At 34.9% G+C, this 15,374-nt stretch overlaps 1 protein-coding gene across 1 annotated transcript; it reads left to right on the forward strand.

Annotated features, from left to right (window-relative positions):
- Positions 1-270: 270 nt before the first annotated feature.
- Positions 271-15,173, forward strand: LOC105182991 (nose resistant to fluoxetine protein 6). Its single transcript, XM_025306923.1, has 12 exons — positions 271-570; positions 7,935-8,203; positions 9,405-9,622; positions 9,689-9,965; positions 10,097-10,257; positions 12,764-12,929; positions 13,011-13,207; positions 13,375-13,513; positions 14,021-14,213; positions 14,641-14,783; positions 14,905-15,038; positions 15,113-15,173. Exons 1-12 carry the CDS (start codon positions 321-323, stop codon positions 15,144-15,146), a joined length of 2,181 nt encoding a protein of 726 aa, XP_025162708.1. The 5' UTR covers positions 271-320; the 3' UTR covers positions 15,147-15,173.
- Positions 15,174-15,374: the final 201 nt, after the last annotated feature.

Below are 15,374 nucleotides of genomic sequence, written 5' to 3' on the forward strand. Positions count from 1 at the left end.
CTTTTTCTTCTGACAAATAGTTAGCGAGATCGAAAGTTAAGTGTTAAAAAAGTTACAAAATTTTCCTTAAGTATCTCAAAAAATTTTATCCAAATAAAAAAATGTTTCAGTTAAAAATTTTAAGATGGCCTTTCCTTGATGATGTTGTGCAAGATCATATCAGTATTGCTATGTGATGTGTCATTTAAGCTTTACTACTTCCATATTTAACATTTTTTTTCTATCTTGCATATTTGCAAAGTTATTCAAGAAGTCTGATCTTTTCCCCTACCTTATATATATGACAATTTAACGTCTGTTTTACGATTATTGAAGGCAGAATGTCTTTTACCGACACAATGTACGGGCAAAGACTGATATACTGTGTAGTGCTATTATTACTAGGAGCAACACATTCCCATGTTTTGAATAAACAGAGTTGCTTAGAATCGGAACAATGGGCGTTCGAAAATATGCCCTTTTTATCTATTATTTTTGCAACGTCGGAATATTTGCCGGCTGGACCATGCAAGAAAGACACGGAGAGATTTTTACAAGATCTACTTAACGGCTCTACATGGGCTACACTAAGTAAGTTTATATAAATTATAATATGTTCAGCGAATTGAAACACGAAAAAAGCAGTGTTTAATGTTGGTCGTTCAAAATATACGTCGCGTCGATAGCCTTATAAAATAGCTTATTAAAAGCACTAATATTAAACATTAAAACTATGCTAAAACGTGAAAAAAGCCTAAGGATTTCACACTAATTATACAGGAAAAGTTGAATGGCTTAATGAGCACACTATTTTCTTATGAAGTTAATTCTTTTGTTGGTACAACAGTGTACTAGAAAAATGCAACTGCATTTTTATTTGAAATAGAATCTTCTTGATTTTTTCTGTATGATGTAAATTGACTCTTTAAAATATCTTACGTCGAAAAGTACTAGTGTAAGATGACCAAAAAGTTGAAAAAAGAAGTAATTAATGTAGTATTTCAAATTTATTAAAGTAAATGTGCAAACATTCCAACATCACATAACAAACATTTGGCAGCATTACGGATAAGACGATACATACAGTAGTTGCAGCATTTATAGCAATATATCGTTATCGCAAAGCACAAAAATGCTGAACATATTTACTTTTCCACTTTTAGAAAATTCCATAATGATGTACTCTTTATTGATTTATAATTCATTTCTTATTTCATACGAATCTTACTGTTAGATAGGCATAAACGGCATTGCTATTCTCAGCGCTATCAAGAGGCATACCGTGCCTATATTACGCGAAACTGCGAGTTGAAACGAGGTGAGATATTCATATCTCAGCAATGGCTGAACCGATCGAGGTTTTAAGTCCCAATCGATTCAGCCTTAAAAAATAGGAAGAAAAGTGTTCTTGTGTTTTTTATGTACGTTGTCCCTAAGTGAAGGCACTTTAAGATAAAGTCTGAATCACGGAAAATTTCGATTCAGTGAGAAAGAAACGTCGGACGCAGAGTAGTGGGGATATACGTGCACATTGCTTTCCCGACACCAGGGGCGCTACGAGAGCGCTGAAAAAGCAAACAGCAGCGAATGAGAGCGTGTAAACGAGAAATATGCTATTAGGTAAATCGGAAAGTTCCGTCCGTTTAGCGACAAGTAGCTATAGCTAGAACTATCGTTAACCTGTAATGTCTAAACGAAGCTTAATAGTTTGTTTTGACATCTGTCAATAACATTCAGTACATAAAAGTATACGTTTGCATGAATAACATTGCTTTTCACTGCATCGAAAATGTCGAAATTTGAGCCAAATAAGCGTCATTTGCGTGAAGTGTTAATCTTTTGCTTCATTTGGAAGAAAACTGCAGCTGAAGCTCATCGAATGCTTGTAGAAGTTTAAAGTGATAAGGCTCCTTCCGATAAAACATGCAGAGAATGGTTTCGACATTTCAAAATTGGTGATTTTGATGTATTGACGACAAAGACGACAAAGAGCGTTCTGGACGGCCAAGAGTATTCGAAGACGAAGAATTGCAGGCAGTGACAAAGAGAGGAGAGAGTGGGGGAGGGGGAGAGAGAGAGAGAGAAAGGAGAGTGAGAGAGAGAGAGAGAGAGAGAGAGAGAAGGAGGGAGGGAGGGAGAGTGAGAGAGAGAAAGAGAGTGAGAGAGAGGCAGGGAGAGAGAGAGAAAATAGTGGCAAAAAGGAGAGAGAGAGTGGCAGGGGGAGGGAGAGAGAGAGGAATGAGAGAGAGAGAGAGAGAGAGTGGAGTAAGAGAGAGGGGGGAGAGGAGTGACAGAGAGAGAGCGCGCGAGAGAGGAGTGACAGAGCGAGGAGTAACAGAGAGGGAGAGAGAAGTGAGAGAGAGAGAGGAGTGAAAGAGAGAAGAGTGAAAGAGAGAGGAGTGAGAGAGAGGAGAGAGAGAGAGAGAGAGAGAGAGAGAGAGAGAGAGAGAGACGAGTGAGAGAAAGGAGTAAGAGAGAGGAGGGAGAGAGAGGAGTGGGTGAAGAAGAGGGGAGGAAGGGAGGGGGAGAGGTGGTGGGAGGGAAGGAGAGAGAGAGAGGAGATGATGAGATGGTGAAGGGGGAGAGTGTGAGAGGGAATATCTAAAGATAATGTTATGTCGCCCGTCATTTGGTTGCCAGTCGGCTGATGCTGAGCAGACGATATGATGAGCCATACCATCGAAAAATCAATATGAAGATATCTTTTCAAAGGTTATTATTATTCAAGAGAAATCTAACAACAAGAAATGTACGTAATATATGTTTTTACATGTAAAATTTATAAAACTTACCTTTTTAAACAAAAAGGTAAAAAAAGGCGCCAAGTACAAGCGCAACAAGTATTGTGTTATTTTTAGAAATTTCAAATTCAAATTATCTTTTTTAAAGTACTTATATACATATATACTTTTTTAAAGTATATATGTGTACATAACAAGTTTTTACAAGTAAAATTTATATAAAACTTACCTTTTTAAAGAATAAGGTGAAAAAGGACGCCAAGTACAAGCGCAACACGTATTTTGTTATTCTCAGAAATTTTAAATTCAAATTATTTTCTTTAAGGTATACAGGGTGTTTGATAGCTGATCATGCAGATGAAAGTTGTAGATAGATTGGGTGTAGCCGAGAAGAAAAGTCATGTACCATAATGTCAAATTACCAATAGTTATCGAGTTATTAATTAAAACGTGTGAGCCAACGAGCGCGTAGAGAGCGGAGTGCGGCCGCAGTAAACACGTAGACATTGGATACAGGCGGAGTCAGCGAGTGATGATAGGCAAGCGCGCGTGCGGCGAAGGGCAACGTAAACGACAAGAGGCGAGCGCGCGCGACGAGGAGCGAGCGAGCGCGAACGACGAGGAGCAAGCGAGCGCAAGCGACAAGAGGCGAGCGAGCGCGACAAAGAGCGAGCGAGCGCGAACAACGAGGAGCGAGCGAGCTATAAGGAAAAAGCTATAAAGAAAAAGCTCGCTCGCTCCTCGTCGCGCGCGCTCGCCTCTTGTCGTTTACGTTGCCCCTCGCCGCGCGCGCTCGCATATCGTCACTCGCTGACTCCGCCTGTATCCAATGTCTACGTGCTTACTGCGGCCGCCCTCCGCTCTCTATGCGCTCGTTGGCTCACATGTTTTAATTAATAACTCGGTAACTATTGCCAATTTCACATTATGGTACATGACTTTTCTTCTCGGCTACACCCAATCTATCTCCAACTTTCGTCTGCATGATCAGCTATCAAACACCCTGTATATAGTCCGTTTTACGACTATTTAGGGCAGTCTTTTACCGACACAATGTACGGACAAAAACTGATATACTGTGTAGTGCTTTTATTACTGGAAACAACACATTCCCATGTTTTGGATAAACAGAATCACTCAGCACCGGAACAATGGGCGTTGGAAAATATCCCATTTTTACCCATTATTTTTGCAACGTCGGAATATTTGCCGACTGGACCGTGCGAGAAAGATACGGAAAGATTTTTACATGATCTACTTAATAGTTCTGCATGGGCTATACTAAGTAAGTTTATATAAATTATATATTTAGCAAATTGAAATATGGAACGAAAACATTGTTTGATATTGTTCGTTATTATACGTTATTACTGTAAACTATACATCGATGGCTTATCTTATAAAATAGCTTGTTAAATATCAAAATTATGCTAAAACATGAGAAAAGCCAATGGACCTCGCTAATTATACAGGATGTCTCATAGAATAGTAATAGTTAATATTTACTGAACTTTGAATAGTAGAAAGAATGGTGTTAGAAAAAATTGAATGACTTAATGAACATTATTTTCTTATAAAATTAATTCTTTGTTGATGCGATGATGAAGTATAAAACTGCAATTGCATTTTTATTTTAAATAAAACCCTCCTAATTTTTTTATACAACTTGAGTTCTCAAAATATGCTGCATAAAAAAGTAGTAGAGTGTAAGATGACTAAAAATGAGTAATTAATGAGATTTATTAACGTTAAATTTTTAAATTTTCCATCATCATTTCCACCAACAAATATTTGACATCAAATATCTAAATGGATCTTATTACGGAATGATATTACGGAAAATATTACTGTTTGTAAATATTGGATAGCATCGAGAGTGCCGTCTACTCCTAACAGCCCATCTACATAGATAGCAACACGCAAAACGCAAATTGGAAGATGCAGTTTTCTACAATCGATAACTTTTCGGAATAACTGACTGTCGTTGATCAATTTACTTACGTCTTAAAACTAACGGCTTATTGTAGAGGGCCTGTAAGACTCGTACAGAGTAATAAATGAATTTAATGAAGAGCATATCATTATGGAATTTTCAAACAGTGAAAAAGTAGATATCTTTAGCATCTTTGTGCTTTGCAATAAGAAAGCTATAAGTGCTACAATTATGTATCGTTATGTATAATCAACTTTACCTTATACCATTTTTTCCTATAGTCCAAAGTATGCAATAGATATTTATTGTTATAATTCTGTATATGATTTTGGAGCTCAGTGAAATTAGCCAATTTTTACATATATTGTAGCTTATGTCTGACTAAACTAATAATGTAATAAACTCAATTTTAAATAATAGATAATTTTTTAGTTACAATCAGTCAAGGAGGAAAAATCGGACTGGAGTATATCGAAAACTTTATAAAAAAATAGATCAATATATGTAAACAATTACGACTTCTCATAAGTCACACACATGCATATATACACAGACATGAAACCAGCTTCCTACTATATACCGTAGACGATCCGCGGCAAACTGTATGCGTCGAGGCTGAGGCGATGACGTTTTGACACTTTGTCACCGCCGGTGCGCGGCGAGGCGATGATGAACGCGTGCAAATCTAAGCGTGTTTCCTCTTTGCCAAAAGTGTGTGGCGCACACTCCTGGGTTGCAGGCATTAATTAAATGTTTATTAAACACGACGACAAATGCAAATTAAACGCAATTGCGCGTGTTAAAATTATTTTTTCACGTGGAAACGCTATCATTTCCACACCATCTTCGATGAGGTAGATAGCTTGGTGCGTTTGTTTCTACGTGGTTTCCCCAGTAGGCCTAATCTACGGTTACTAATTAGTGTAGTAACTGTTCGAAGTGCCTTCCTGCAGCTTGTAAGCAGAGGTCAGCTCTTCGTGTTATCTGTTGCGTCGGTGCACCATATCCAGCGTGATGGTAGCGAAGGCCGCAATAATTGCTGCACGTACCTCCTCTTCTGTACCATCGCGCCGTTGCTTGACTAAGGATTTGACGTATCCCCATACAAAATAATCGAGAACGTTCAAATCCGGCGACCGTGCCGGCCAAGTGATTGGGCCACCGCGACTCATCCACCTGTGCGAAAAACGCATATTTAATATTTCTCGCACTGTACGCGAAGAGTGTGCGGGAGCTCCATCGTGCTGAAATACCATAGTTTCGCGTGCACGGAGAGAAACGTTCTCGAGAAGAAGAGGTAGCTCGTTCTCAAGGAATTCTGTGTACCTCTGCCCATCGAGACGTGGCGGTAAAAAAAATGTGCCGATCTGAAAATAATTACCCCATTTAAATAATTATACGTGTAATAAAACATGTTCCGCATGTTACAAATTACAAGAATACGTACCACTCTGTCTGCAATTACTCCTGCCCACACGTTCACCGACCATCGGTATTGAAAGGCGCATTGGCGAACGGCATTTTCGGCCACAGCAATGTGTTGTGAGAATTAAACACGCCGTTCAGTGTGAAAGTCGCCTCACCCGTCCACAGGAAACGGTCGGGAAATGATTCATTTCGCCGACACTATGCGAGAAGACCTGCGCGTCTTTCACGTAGATATATTAACATTTTTTAATTTAGTCTCTCATAAAAATAATAAACATACCTGCACAAAAGTGCGCCCGCGGTACTTCATTACGTGGAAGTAATTGTTGCACGCGTCGATAACGGTAGGGCCGCAAATTATTTCGACGCAAAATGCGATGCACCAAAGATTTCGATAAATGTAGGCGTCTCGATAATTCACGCACGCTACATACGGGATCGTTCTTGATCTCGTGCAATACTTCCTCCTCGTTGCGGATCGAATGCAGGACGGGTGCACCAGCGCGGAGTTTATGGACCGGCAGGAGACTCCCCGTTTCTTTTGCTCGTCGTACGTAAAATCTAATAGTATTTCGCGAAGGATGCCGCGCGGGATTAGAATATCGCTGCGCGTAAAGATGCGCCGCGACATGATCGTTACAATACGCCCTCGCATAGCACATCAACATGTCAAAATATTTTTCCGCCGTGAAATCCATTGTTTTAAGGCTGTGATGCGCGGAACACTTCACAAAAACTACTGCCGTTCCTTGTAGGCGATAGAGAAAAACAGTTGAACATCTAAGAAACGATGTTCAACTGTTTTCCTCTTTCGCTAACCAGTGTTTTAAAACAATGGATTTCAGAATATCTTCAGCATTAACTTACAGCATTCTGCATTCGGAATTACAGCTTACAGCATTCTTTTCAGCATTAACTTACAAACTGGTACTTTATTATCAAAAGATTTCTATTTTTCGGTTCTCAATGTTCTTAAATGATTTTCAAATGTAAACATGTTTGGTTTTTACTTTGAAAATATTTGTATCATGTAAGAGATATACATATAAACATAGACGATCATCGTAACGTTATTTTGATTTCGATGTTTTATATATAATCTTCGTTTAATTTATGTTGCGTTCAATTTGTAACGTCCAGGTCTGTTCGAACATCATATCATATAATTATACCGGTTCAAAGTCTTACAAAATAATTGTTAGCCCATGAAGACCACGGATATGTCCGTGATACTTCTTGATGCAATTCATAGTATCAAGGTTACACAGTAATACACATGCACGATAGGATCTTACTGGCTATTTCTCCATTTTTTTTTAACAACGGTCATTTCATGAGAAAGGAGGTGCAACATACTACTGAAAGAAACAAGTATAAATGAAAAAATGATTGTAGATACATTTTATTCTCCCTTTTTATTCTTTTTTTATGTCTACGCTCTTTCACGCACGTAGACGTGCGTGCGGTTATAAGTTTGCGCATATTTTAATCTTTTCTAGCATTTTTTAGTAGTAAAGAAAATATTAAAAAATAAGTGTCAAGGAAATGTAAATATATCTAAAGGACTAAATCATTGCATGTAAAATTATCTACTTCTTCAAACCCACCCGTACGAGTAATACTCCTCTCCATTTAACAAAGAAAAATAGACATTGAAGTGCCCTAGAAAACCACCGATCTCATAATTTTTAAAATCATTATCATAAATATTTTTCTCTAACCACCTTTTACGACTTTTATATTCAATATTTTTTCATACAATATTTTAGAAAATATTAGTGGAAACTTTTCAAATAAAACTCTGCTTATACTTATATGTGTAACATATGTACTATATTTTACATTGATTTTAGTGTTTGATTCTTCTACGAAGTATCCGGAAGGTGTATTCTACGGTCATACAAGACACTTGGGAAATTTTGATGAGTGTTACAATTTGCAAGTACATATCGTGGAAGAGAGTGATAATGCTCATGAAATCAATGGCAAATATTGTTTAGTCAATATTGAATACAATAAGAAGCAAGTGACATCGATTCCTCAAAAATTATCAGTTTCAGGATACACGAATGATATTTTGAGTGAATTGAACATGAACAATTCCTTTTGGGAAGTGTTACAGGTATTCTATCATTCTACTTCACAACATATCGAACGAAACTAAATAGAACAAAGTTGTATTAAGATATTAATGTGTAATTATAAATTACGTACTTCAAGAATAATTACTATATATATACAAACCTTAACATATTTTGAAAGTATTAAATATATATTATAAGGAAGAAAACTCAATCTGTTCATGTCGAATTCGATCATCTCTATTCCTGCTTCTTTGCATCGCTACAATTTTCTCCACTTGCTTTCTCTCTACGTTTGCTGTTTAAACCATATTCAATATTTAAATTGAACGTCACTTGCTCGTCCATATTTGCTTGCTTATTGTCAGTTGTAATACAAATACTATTATATATTACTACATACATACTGCTTCGTACTACTACATACTATACACTATTACATACAATACTACTATATTTAAGATTACAGTGCTACATAACTATATGTACAAAATGTATAATTTTAATAGTCGAATTAAAATATCTACGTAACATCTGACAGAAAAATCTAATGTGATAATGTTTATATAACAATAGAAGAAATAAATGTAAGATTTCACTCTAGGTTTAAAGATCGATTCCACAAACATACAAAAATTAGTCCTGTGATCATATGCGAATTAAGTCCTCGACTAAAGAGGATAATATAACAAATCATGTTTAAGAACAAAATTAGATTTATTTTTAGTTGAAATAAAGAGCTTACGACATGTCTCACACTCAATTATGATTGACTTCTATTGTTTTTAAACTGCTTGTTACCTCTCTCAAGGCTCTCTCTGGCCAATCGATAATATCCTTCAAACCTATTCTAGAGAAAACGCGATTCCTGTATACATTTGATAAGAAAGATAAGAAAGATATCATATTCTACATAAAGTAATGTTTAAACAAAAGTTATAAGAACCCAATGTAGCCATGACTAATGATACTCTTTTTAACTTTTACTTTTATTCCAAATGGGAAACTGGTGTTTCAAATCGGAAATCAATTCCTTAAGTACAATATAATATATTTAGTTGCAGATGCGAATTAAAAAATCCCAACGATAACAAAAAACAATCTTTACTTAAATATTCGTCACATAAAATTTCTTTTCTGTTCCGTTTTGTTTAACATTTTACTTACTACAATTTATTTACGACACGTCGATTTAGAAACTAATTGATTATTTATTCATTTATTTAATATTTTTGTACTTAGCAATTGGAAGATAGCCGACATGTACGCAGAAATCGTTTACAACTGGCTTTATGTGTACCGGCGACCTGCAGTGCGGAAACTGTAGAAATAGCCTTGAGGGAACCATTAGAAAGACTTGGAGCGGGTAAAAATATTGAATTTCAGATAACTGTGCAACCTAATTCATGTTCCACAATTAAAGAAGCACCAAAATTTAATTTCGGTGCCGGAATTTACTGGTAAATTTTATTCACATCATAAATATGAAAAAAATATCATATATGTAACTTTAAATAATTTTTCAGTGTTGTACTTTTCGCTTTGCTGAGTTTGATAATAATCAGCACTTTGTACGACCGTGTGTCAAGCAGAGAAGGAAATAATATGTCTGTAATACGAAATATCATGTTACACTTTTCCGCTCGGAAAAATTATGAAACAATTTTCCACGTGAATTATACACATACAGGACTTGATTCTATATATTTTATACGTTTCATTACAATTAGCAGCTTTGTTTACACGCATAATGGAATGCAATATTTTTATGTTCCCACTATTAATACAATTGATTTAGAAGAGGTACATTAAACTATTGAACATATGTACACTAAAGTTAATATATATAGTATTTATGCATTAATAATATTTTCCTATATAATAATTACATAATATTTTATATCCTACATAATATTTTATATCTTTGTTTTCAGATGTACAAATTTCCTTTAATGGCAATACTAATAAATGGCACTTTCACAATAAATATAATGTTCGCTTTGAGTGGCGTTTTACTCACAACTCAGTTATTAAAAGACTTGGATCAACATAAACCACTTAAATTCGTTAAGAATGTTGTTTCGAGATATTTGAGGTATGTCCACACACACATATATGCACAGAGTATTATATTTTAAATACTCCAGTCATATGTCTTGAGAATTATACAATTTTTCAAGAACACTGCCTGAAAGTAAAGTTTCGAGGATATATTTCATCCATCGCAATAAAATCTTGTCAAGCTAATCATGTTTAAATGTTAGATGCACAGATTATTTCGGTGTTTCCCTTGAAAAAATTGAGCCTTTGTTAACCAAAAACTAAACATAACAATCTTCAAAATATTCGCTATATATTTTTTTTTATACTTTTCTCCATCCATCGGACAACTGACGAATCTCCTCTCGAAAAGACGGTGGCGACTTTAAGTCTATAAAATTATCGATGCATTTTTTAGTCTCTTCTATAGTTATAAGATGTGTGTCAGCCAAAATATCGTGCTGCAAAATACTTGTCGTGTCCCCTGGCCAGTAAATTGTTTTTCCTTTCTATTTCCAAATGAATTTTTTTTGGCAATACTCATCATAAATTGTTCGGCTAGATCGCAACAACTTATAATACAGAGTGTTTCAGGAGGAAAGGTACATATTTCAGGAAGTTATAGTATGGACGATTTTGAATAAAAATGTTCATATTAACATGTGTCCAATTTTCATTAGGTATGGAGTTACAGCCGCTTGACATTTGAAGTAGCCGCGCACAGTTACGATGCGCGCGCAAGTGTGAAACAGATGACGAGCACTCAGGAATATGCGTTCTAAACCAAATGGGACTCCAGTTGTAAGCTGTCTATGGATTCACGTTTTTCGCACAATGCCGCAGATCTTTATACATGAATATGCCGATATGGTATTTGTATACGGTTTTTGTAATGGAAGTGTTCGTCCTGCTTGAGAAGAGCATCGTAGACGGTTTCCTGACCGCAGAGGGGTACCGGATTCAAGAGTGTTTACACGTGCTTTCAATAAATTGCGTGAGACAGATGCAGTTCCCAGTCGATACATTTCTTCTGAGCGCGCAACGTGCATCCAGAGACAGCTTACAACTGAAGTCCCATTTGCTTTAGAACGCATATTCCTGAGTGCTCGTCATCTGTTCCACACTTGCGCGCGCATCGTAACTGTGTGCGGTTACTTCAAACATCAAATGGCTGTAATTCCACACCTATTGAAAATTGGATATATGTTAATATGAACTTTCTTACTCAAAATAGTCCATACTATAACCTCCTGAAATGTGTACCTTTTCTCTTGAAATACCCTGTATATCATTCATATCCTATTAAATGAAAAAAAAATTTATTTTGCGTGAACATTGGGTTTCGCATCGATGTCAATGTTTATCCAAGCTTTCCTAATCCAGGGTTTTCTTCTTTTAGGGTCGCCGTACACAATCTATTTCTTATCGTCAATAATGATTTTATATAAAAAGTCACTATGTAGTAACTTCGTTAACATGGACATCAAATCTCTTCTGCTTCTCTCCGAATTTAGTTCGTGCGCAATCCATCCGTCTAATTTTCTAATTTTTCTTAGCTTATATAGGGTAGGGGGTTATAAGTTTACAACCCGAAGTGTGAAGGTAGATTGGGTTAAAACAAACATAAAAGTCCCGTACCGTTTTGCTTGATTCGCAATAATTATCGAGATATTAATAAGAGAAATCTGAAGAGAGGGAGCATGCCGGCATAAATGATTGGAAAAGCGTTGCAGCTGCTTAGACCGCAGCGCGGCCCAGTCGATACAGCAACTGTTGCCGGTGTGCGGCGAGGAGAAAGACAATGCACCATTATTCGTTGTTTTATCTCGCCGGACCTACGTCTGTGGCTGTGGCCTGAGTAGCTGCAACGCTTCTCCAATCATCTATGTCAGCGCGCTCCCATTCCTCAAATTCCTATCATTAATAACTCGATAATTATTGCGAATCTCGCAAAACAGTATGGGACTTTTATGTTTGTCTTAACCCAATCTACCTTCACACTTCGGGTTGTAAACTTATAATTCCCACCCTGTATAAGTGAACGGAATCACTTTTTCTTCCGACAAATAATTAGCGAAATATCGTAAGTTAAATATTGAAAAAGTTATCAAGTTTTCCTCAGATATCTTAAAAACTATTAGACAAATGAAAAAATGTTTTAGATTGTTCGAAAGTTGTTCAAATTAACTAGTATAAAAAAACAGTGTAATAAAAAATAAGGGTTACCATTTAGAAAACGCAAGTTGACCTTCAAATGACCTTGAAAATAGAGATCAAGGTCAAAGTCAAAGTAATCATAAGATAGCTCACTTAAATCCCTACAACTTTTATTCAAATCATTTTCTTTGAAACTTCAATACTGAAGAGTTATTTGGGGTGGGACAATAAAATGAGATACCCTGTATCCATGGTAAGAAGACCTTCTTAAAATTAAATCAACTCTATCTGAAATATTTCATCGAATATTAAGTTATTTAGTAGATAATTACATGGCAAGATTAAAGTGCGACACTCTGTATATATAAGTTCACATAATATATGTAATGAATTACATATATTAGGTTAACACCGTTATATGCCACAATCATTGGTTTCTACATTTGGGTCCTTCCGCAATTGGGTTCCGGACCATTTTGGAACATAGTGGTTGAAGAAAGCGCTCATTGTGCGAAAAATTGGTGGTTAAATCTCTTGTATATCAACAATTACGTCGCAAATTCGGAATTGGTAATAAAATTATGTTTGTATCAATCCAAATAATATCCGAAAAAAATCAGTTAACGTTGACATGTAAATAACGTGTTTCAGTGTGTCATGCATGGCTGGTATTTAGCGGCAGACTTTCAACTTTTTGTCTGCAGTCAATTTGTGATATATGCATTTTGGCGTATGCCACGTAAAATAGGATATTCTTTTCTTGGAATATTAACATTAATGAGTTGCACCATACTCTTTTTTGCCACTTATGTATACGATGCACCATCCGTTGTGCGGTTCACCCCATCGTGAGTAATTACTTTTGTTGTTCTGTATACAATTCTATTTCTAATTGAGACATAATTAATCCGGGTTTAGTTGTTATCTGAAATTAACTTATTTAATTAGATAGAGAAACAAATGCGGGTGAGAGGCGTCAATCTTAATGAATTACTTATTTTATTATCATATATAGCGTAACTATGTTAGAAAACGTGGCAGAGTTTAAAATGTATTATATCAAAACGCATATGTGTGCCACTGGATACCTTGTCGGTATAATCGCTGGTGCAATACTTCACGATCACAAAGATAGTACGTGGCGCTTGTCTAAGGTATGTGAATATATGATATATTATATTTTTAGCTAACTTTTGTATCATTTTCATGAGTAAAAGAGAAAAACTGAGATACGAATTTAAAATTCATGTTAAAGTAAAATATTTTTTCACTAATAGCAATTTTCATAAGCAATTTTTTATTTTATAATATTCCCTTGTATTATTTTTATTCAAATATCGAGAACACTTGTACCAGTTTTAGATATAGATAACTTCACATATATATTAGTTTTTGTAAAGAAACAAATTTTTGTAATGTATTTTAATGTTTCTTATGTGGCATCAAAAATGTATCAATCAATTATCTTTTATCAAAGAAAAAGAAATTCAGAAGGCAACATTGGTTGCGGCTAGATTTTTATTAATAAACATAACTTAAGTAAGTATACGGACAATATTGGCCAGAGCTTTCCAATTTCAATTTTAATAAATAATATCGCCACATTAGCTAATTGGAGAATATGATATACCTATGTATCATGCACCATCATGTGTTTTCAGTTCTGGTCACATATCTTGGTTTACCCAATGCCTGTGGTTTTATATGTCACCACCCAATGTTGGGCGCATAAATTTCTTATATTGAGCAAGCCGAATGTGTTAGAAGAAGCAATTTTTGCATTTTTACAAAGACTTATTTCTGCCTTGTGCGTGTGCTATACGATAGTTTTATTATCCATCAGCAGTCAATCAGGTATGATAAGCATATTGTAAAATGTTTGAACTACTTTGAGTTATGATTTACTATTGTTTGCTATTGCTGAAAGGCTAAGAAGTGTAAGACAAGTTATTGTTTTTGAATATTGGTAAACACGGTATTAATTATTAAATAACTGTTATTGTAATTATAGATTCAGTCAATTGGGAAAATTTATTCTTTATTTTGTTAGAAACTTTAAAAATATAGTAATTTTAGTTAATATTCTCACTCAGACAATACAGTACAGGTTTATTTATCATATTTTAATCAATTTATAGTTTGATCGAATTTGAATTTTAACTAATTTATTCTATAATAAAAAAGTGTTAATTATATCTCAGTATTTATTATTTCAAAAGTTACTTTATTTCCAAAATTATTTCGAAATCCATTACCATATATCTTATCTTTGCTTCCACAGAATTTTACTATCGTTTCTTAACACCTCGTTGGACGCAGCCATTAGCAAATTTAACTTATGGAGTTTATCTGGTACATTATATATTAGTTATATTTGACGTAGGACAAGCAAGAAATGCAAGAACTTTCAGTCTTTTTAAATTAGTAAGTATATAAAAATATGATATATGCGATTTTTCTTATTATTTTTAGGAACATAATCAAGTATATCATGCGTTACTAATAGTTTGATTATTTATTAGATTTAATAATTTTTTGTATCCAGATACTGAATACCATACCACCGCTGCTATTATCTTATATAATTTCTTTACTTCTCACAATATGTATTGAAATGCCATTTAGGAATTTAACGAAATGGTATTTCTACGAAAAAAACCCCATTGCTATTAACAAAAGGTATTTTGGTATTAAGGAATGATAAACTTTTTGCATATGTGCAATTAATAAGACAGTTTCTTTTTTCTTCGTAGGATATCCGGGCATAAAGTAACAAAAGAAGAATAATTATGTTACGTCTAGATTCTGCCAAAATCAAAATGTACGTTATGCTAAAAATTTCAGCATAGTGTAACAAATAACTTTATAATCTTTTTGACCTACTAATTCCAGTTTTCAAAATAAAACATTTAACTGATGTTTTAGGCCCGATGGAGGAGATTTAGAAAAAACGGAAGAAACAAAAATTTTTATTTCTTTAAATTATGTAATAAAAGTATTTAATGTATAAAAAAT

This window comes from Harpegnathos saltator, unplaced genomic scaffold (assembly GCF_003227715.2).
Source record: "Harpegnathos saltator strain DR-91 unplaced genomic scaffold, Hsal_v8.6 scaffold810, whole genome shotgun sequence".
Lineage (NCBI taxonomy): Eukaryota > Metazoa > Arthropoda > Insecta > Hymenoptera > Formicidae > Harpegnathos > Harpegnathos saltator.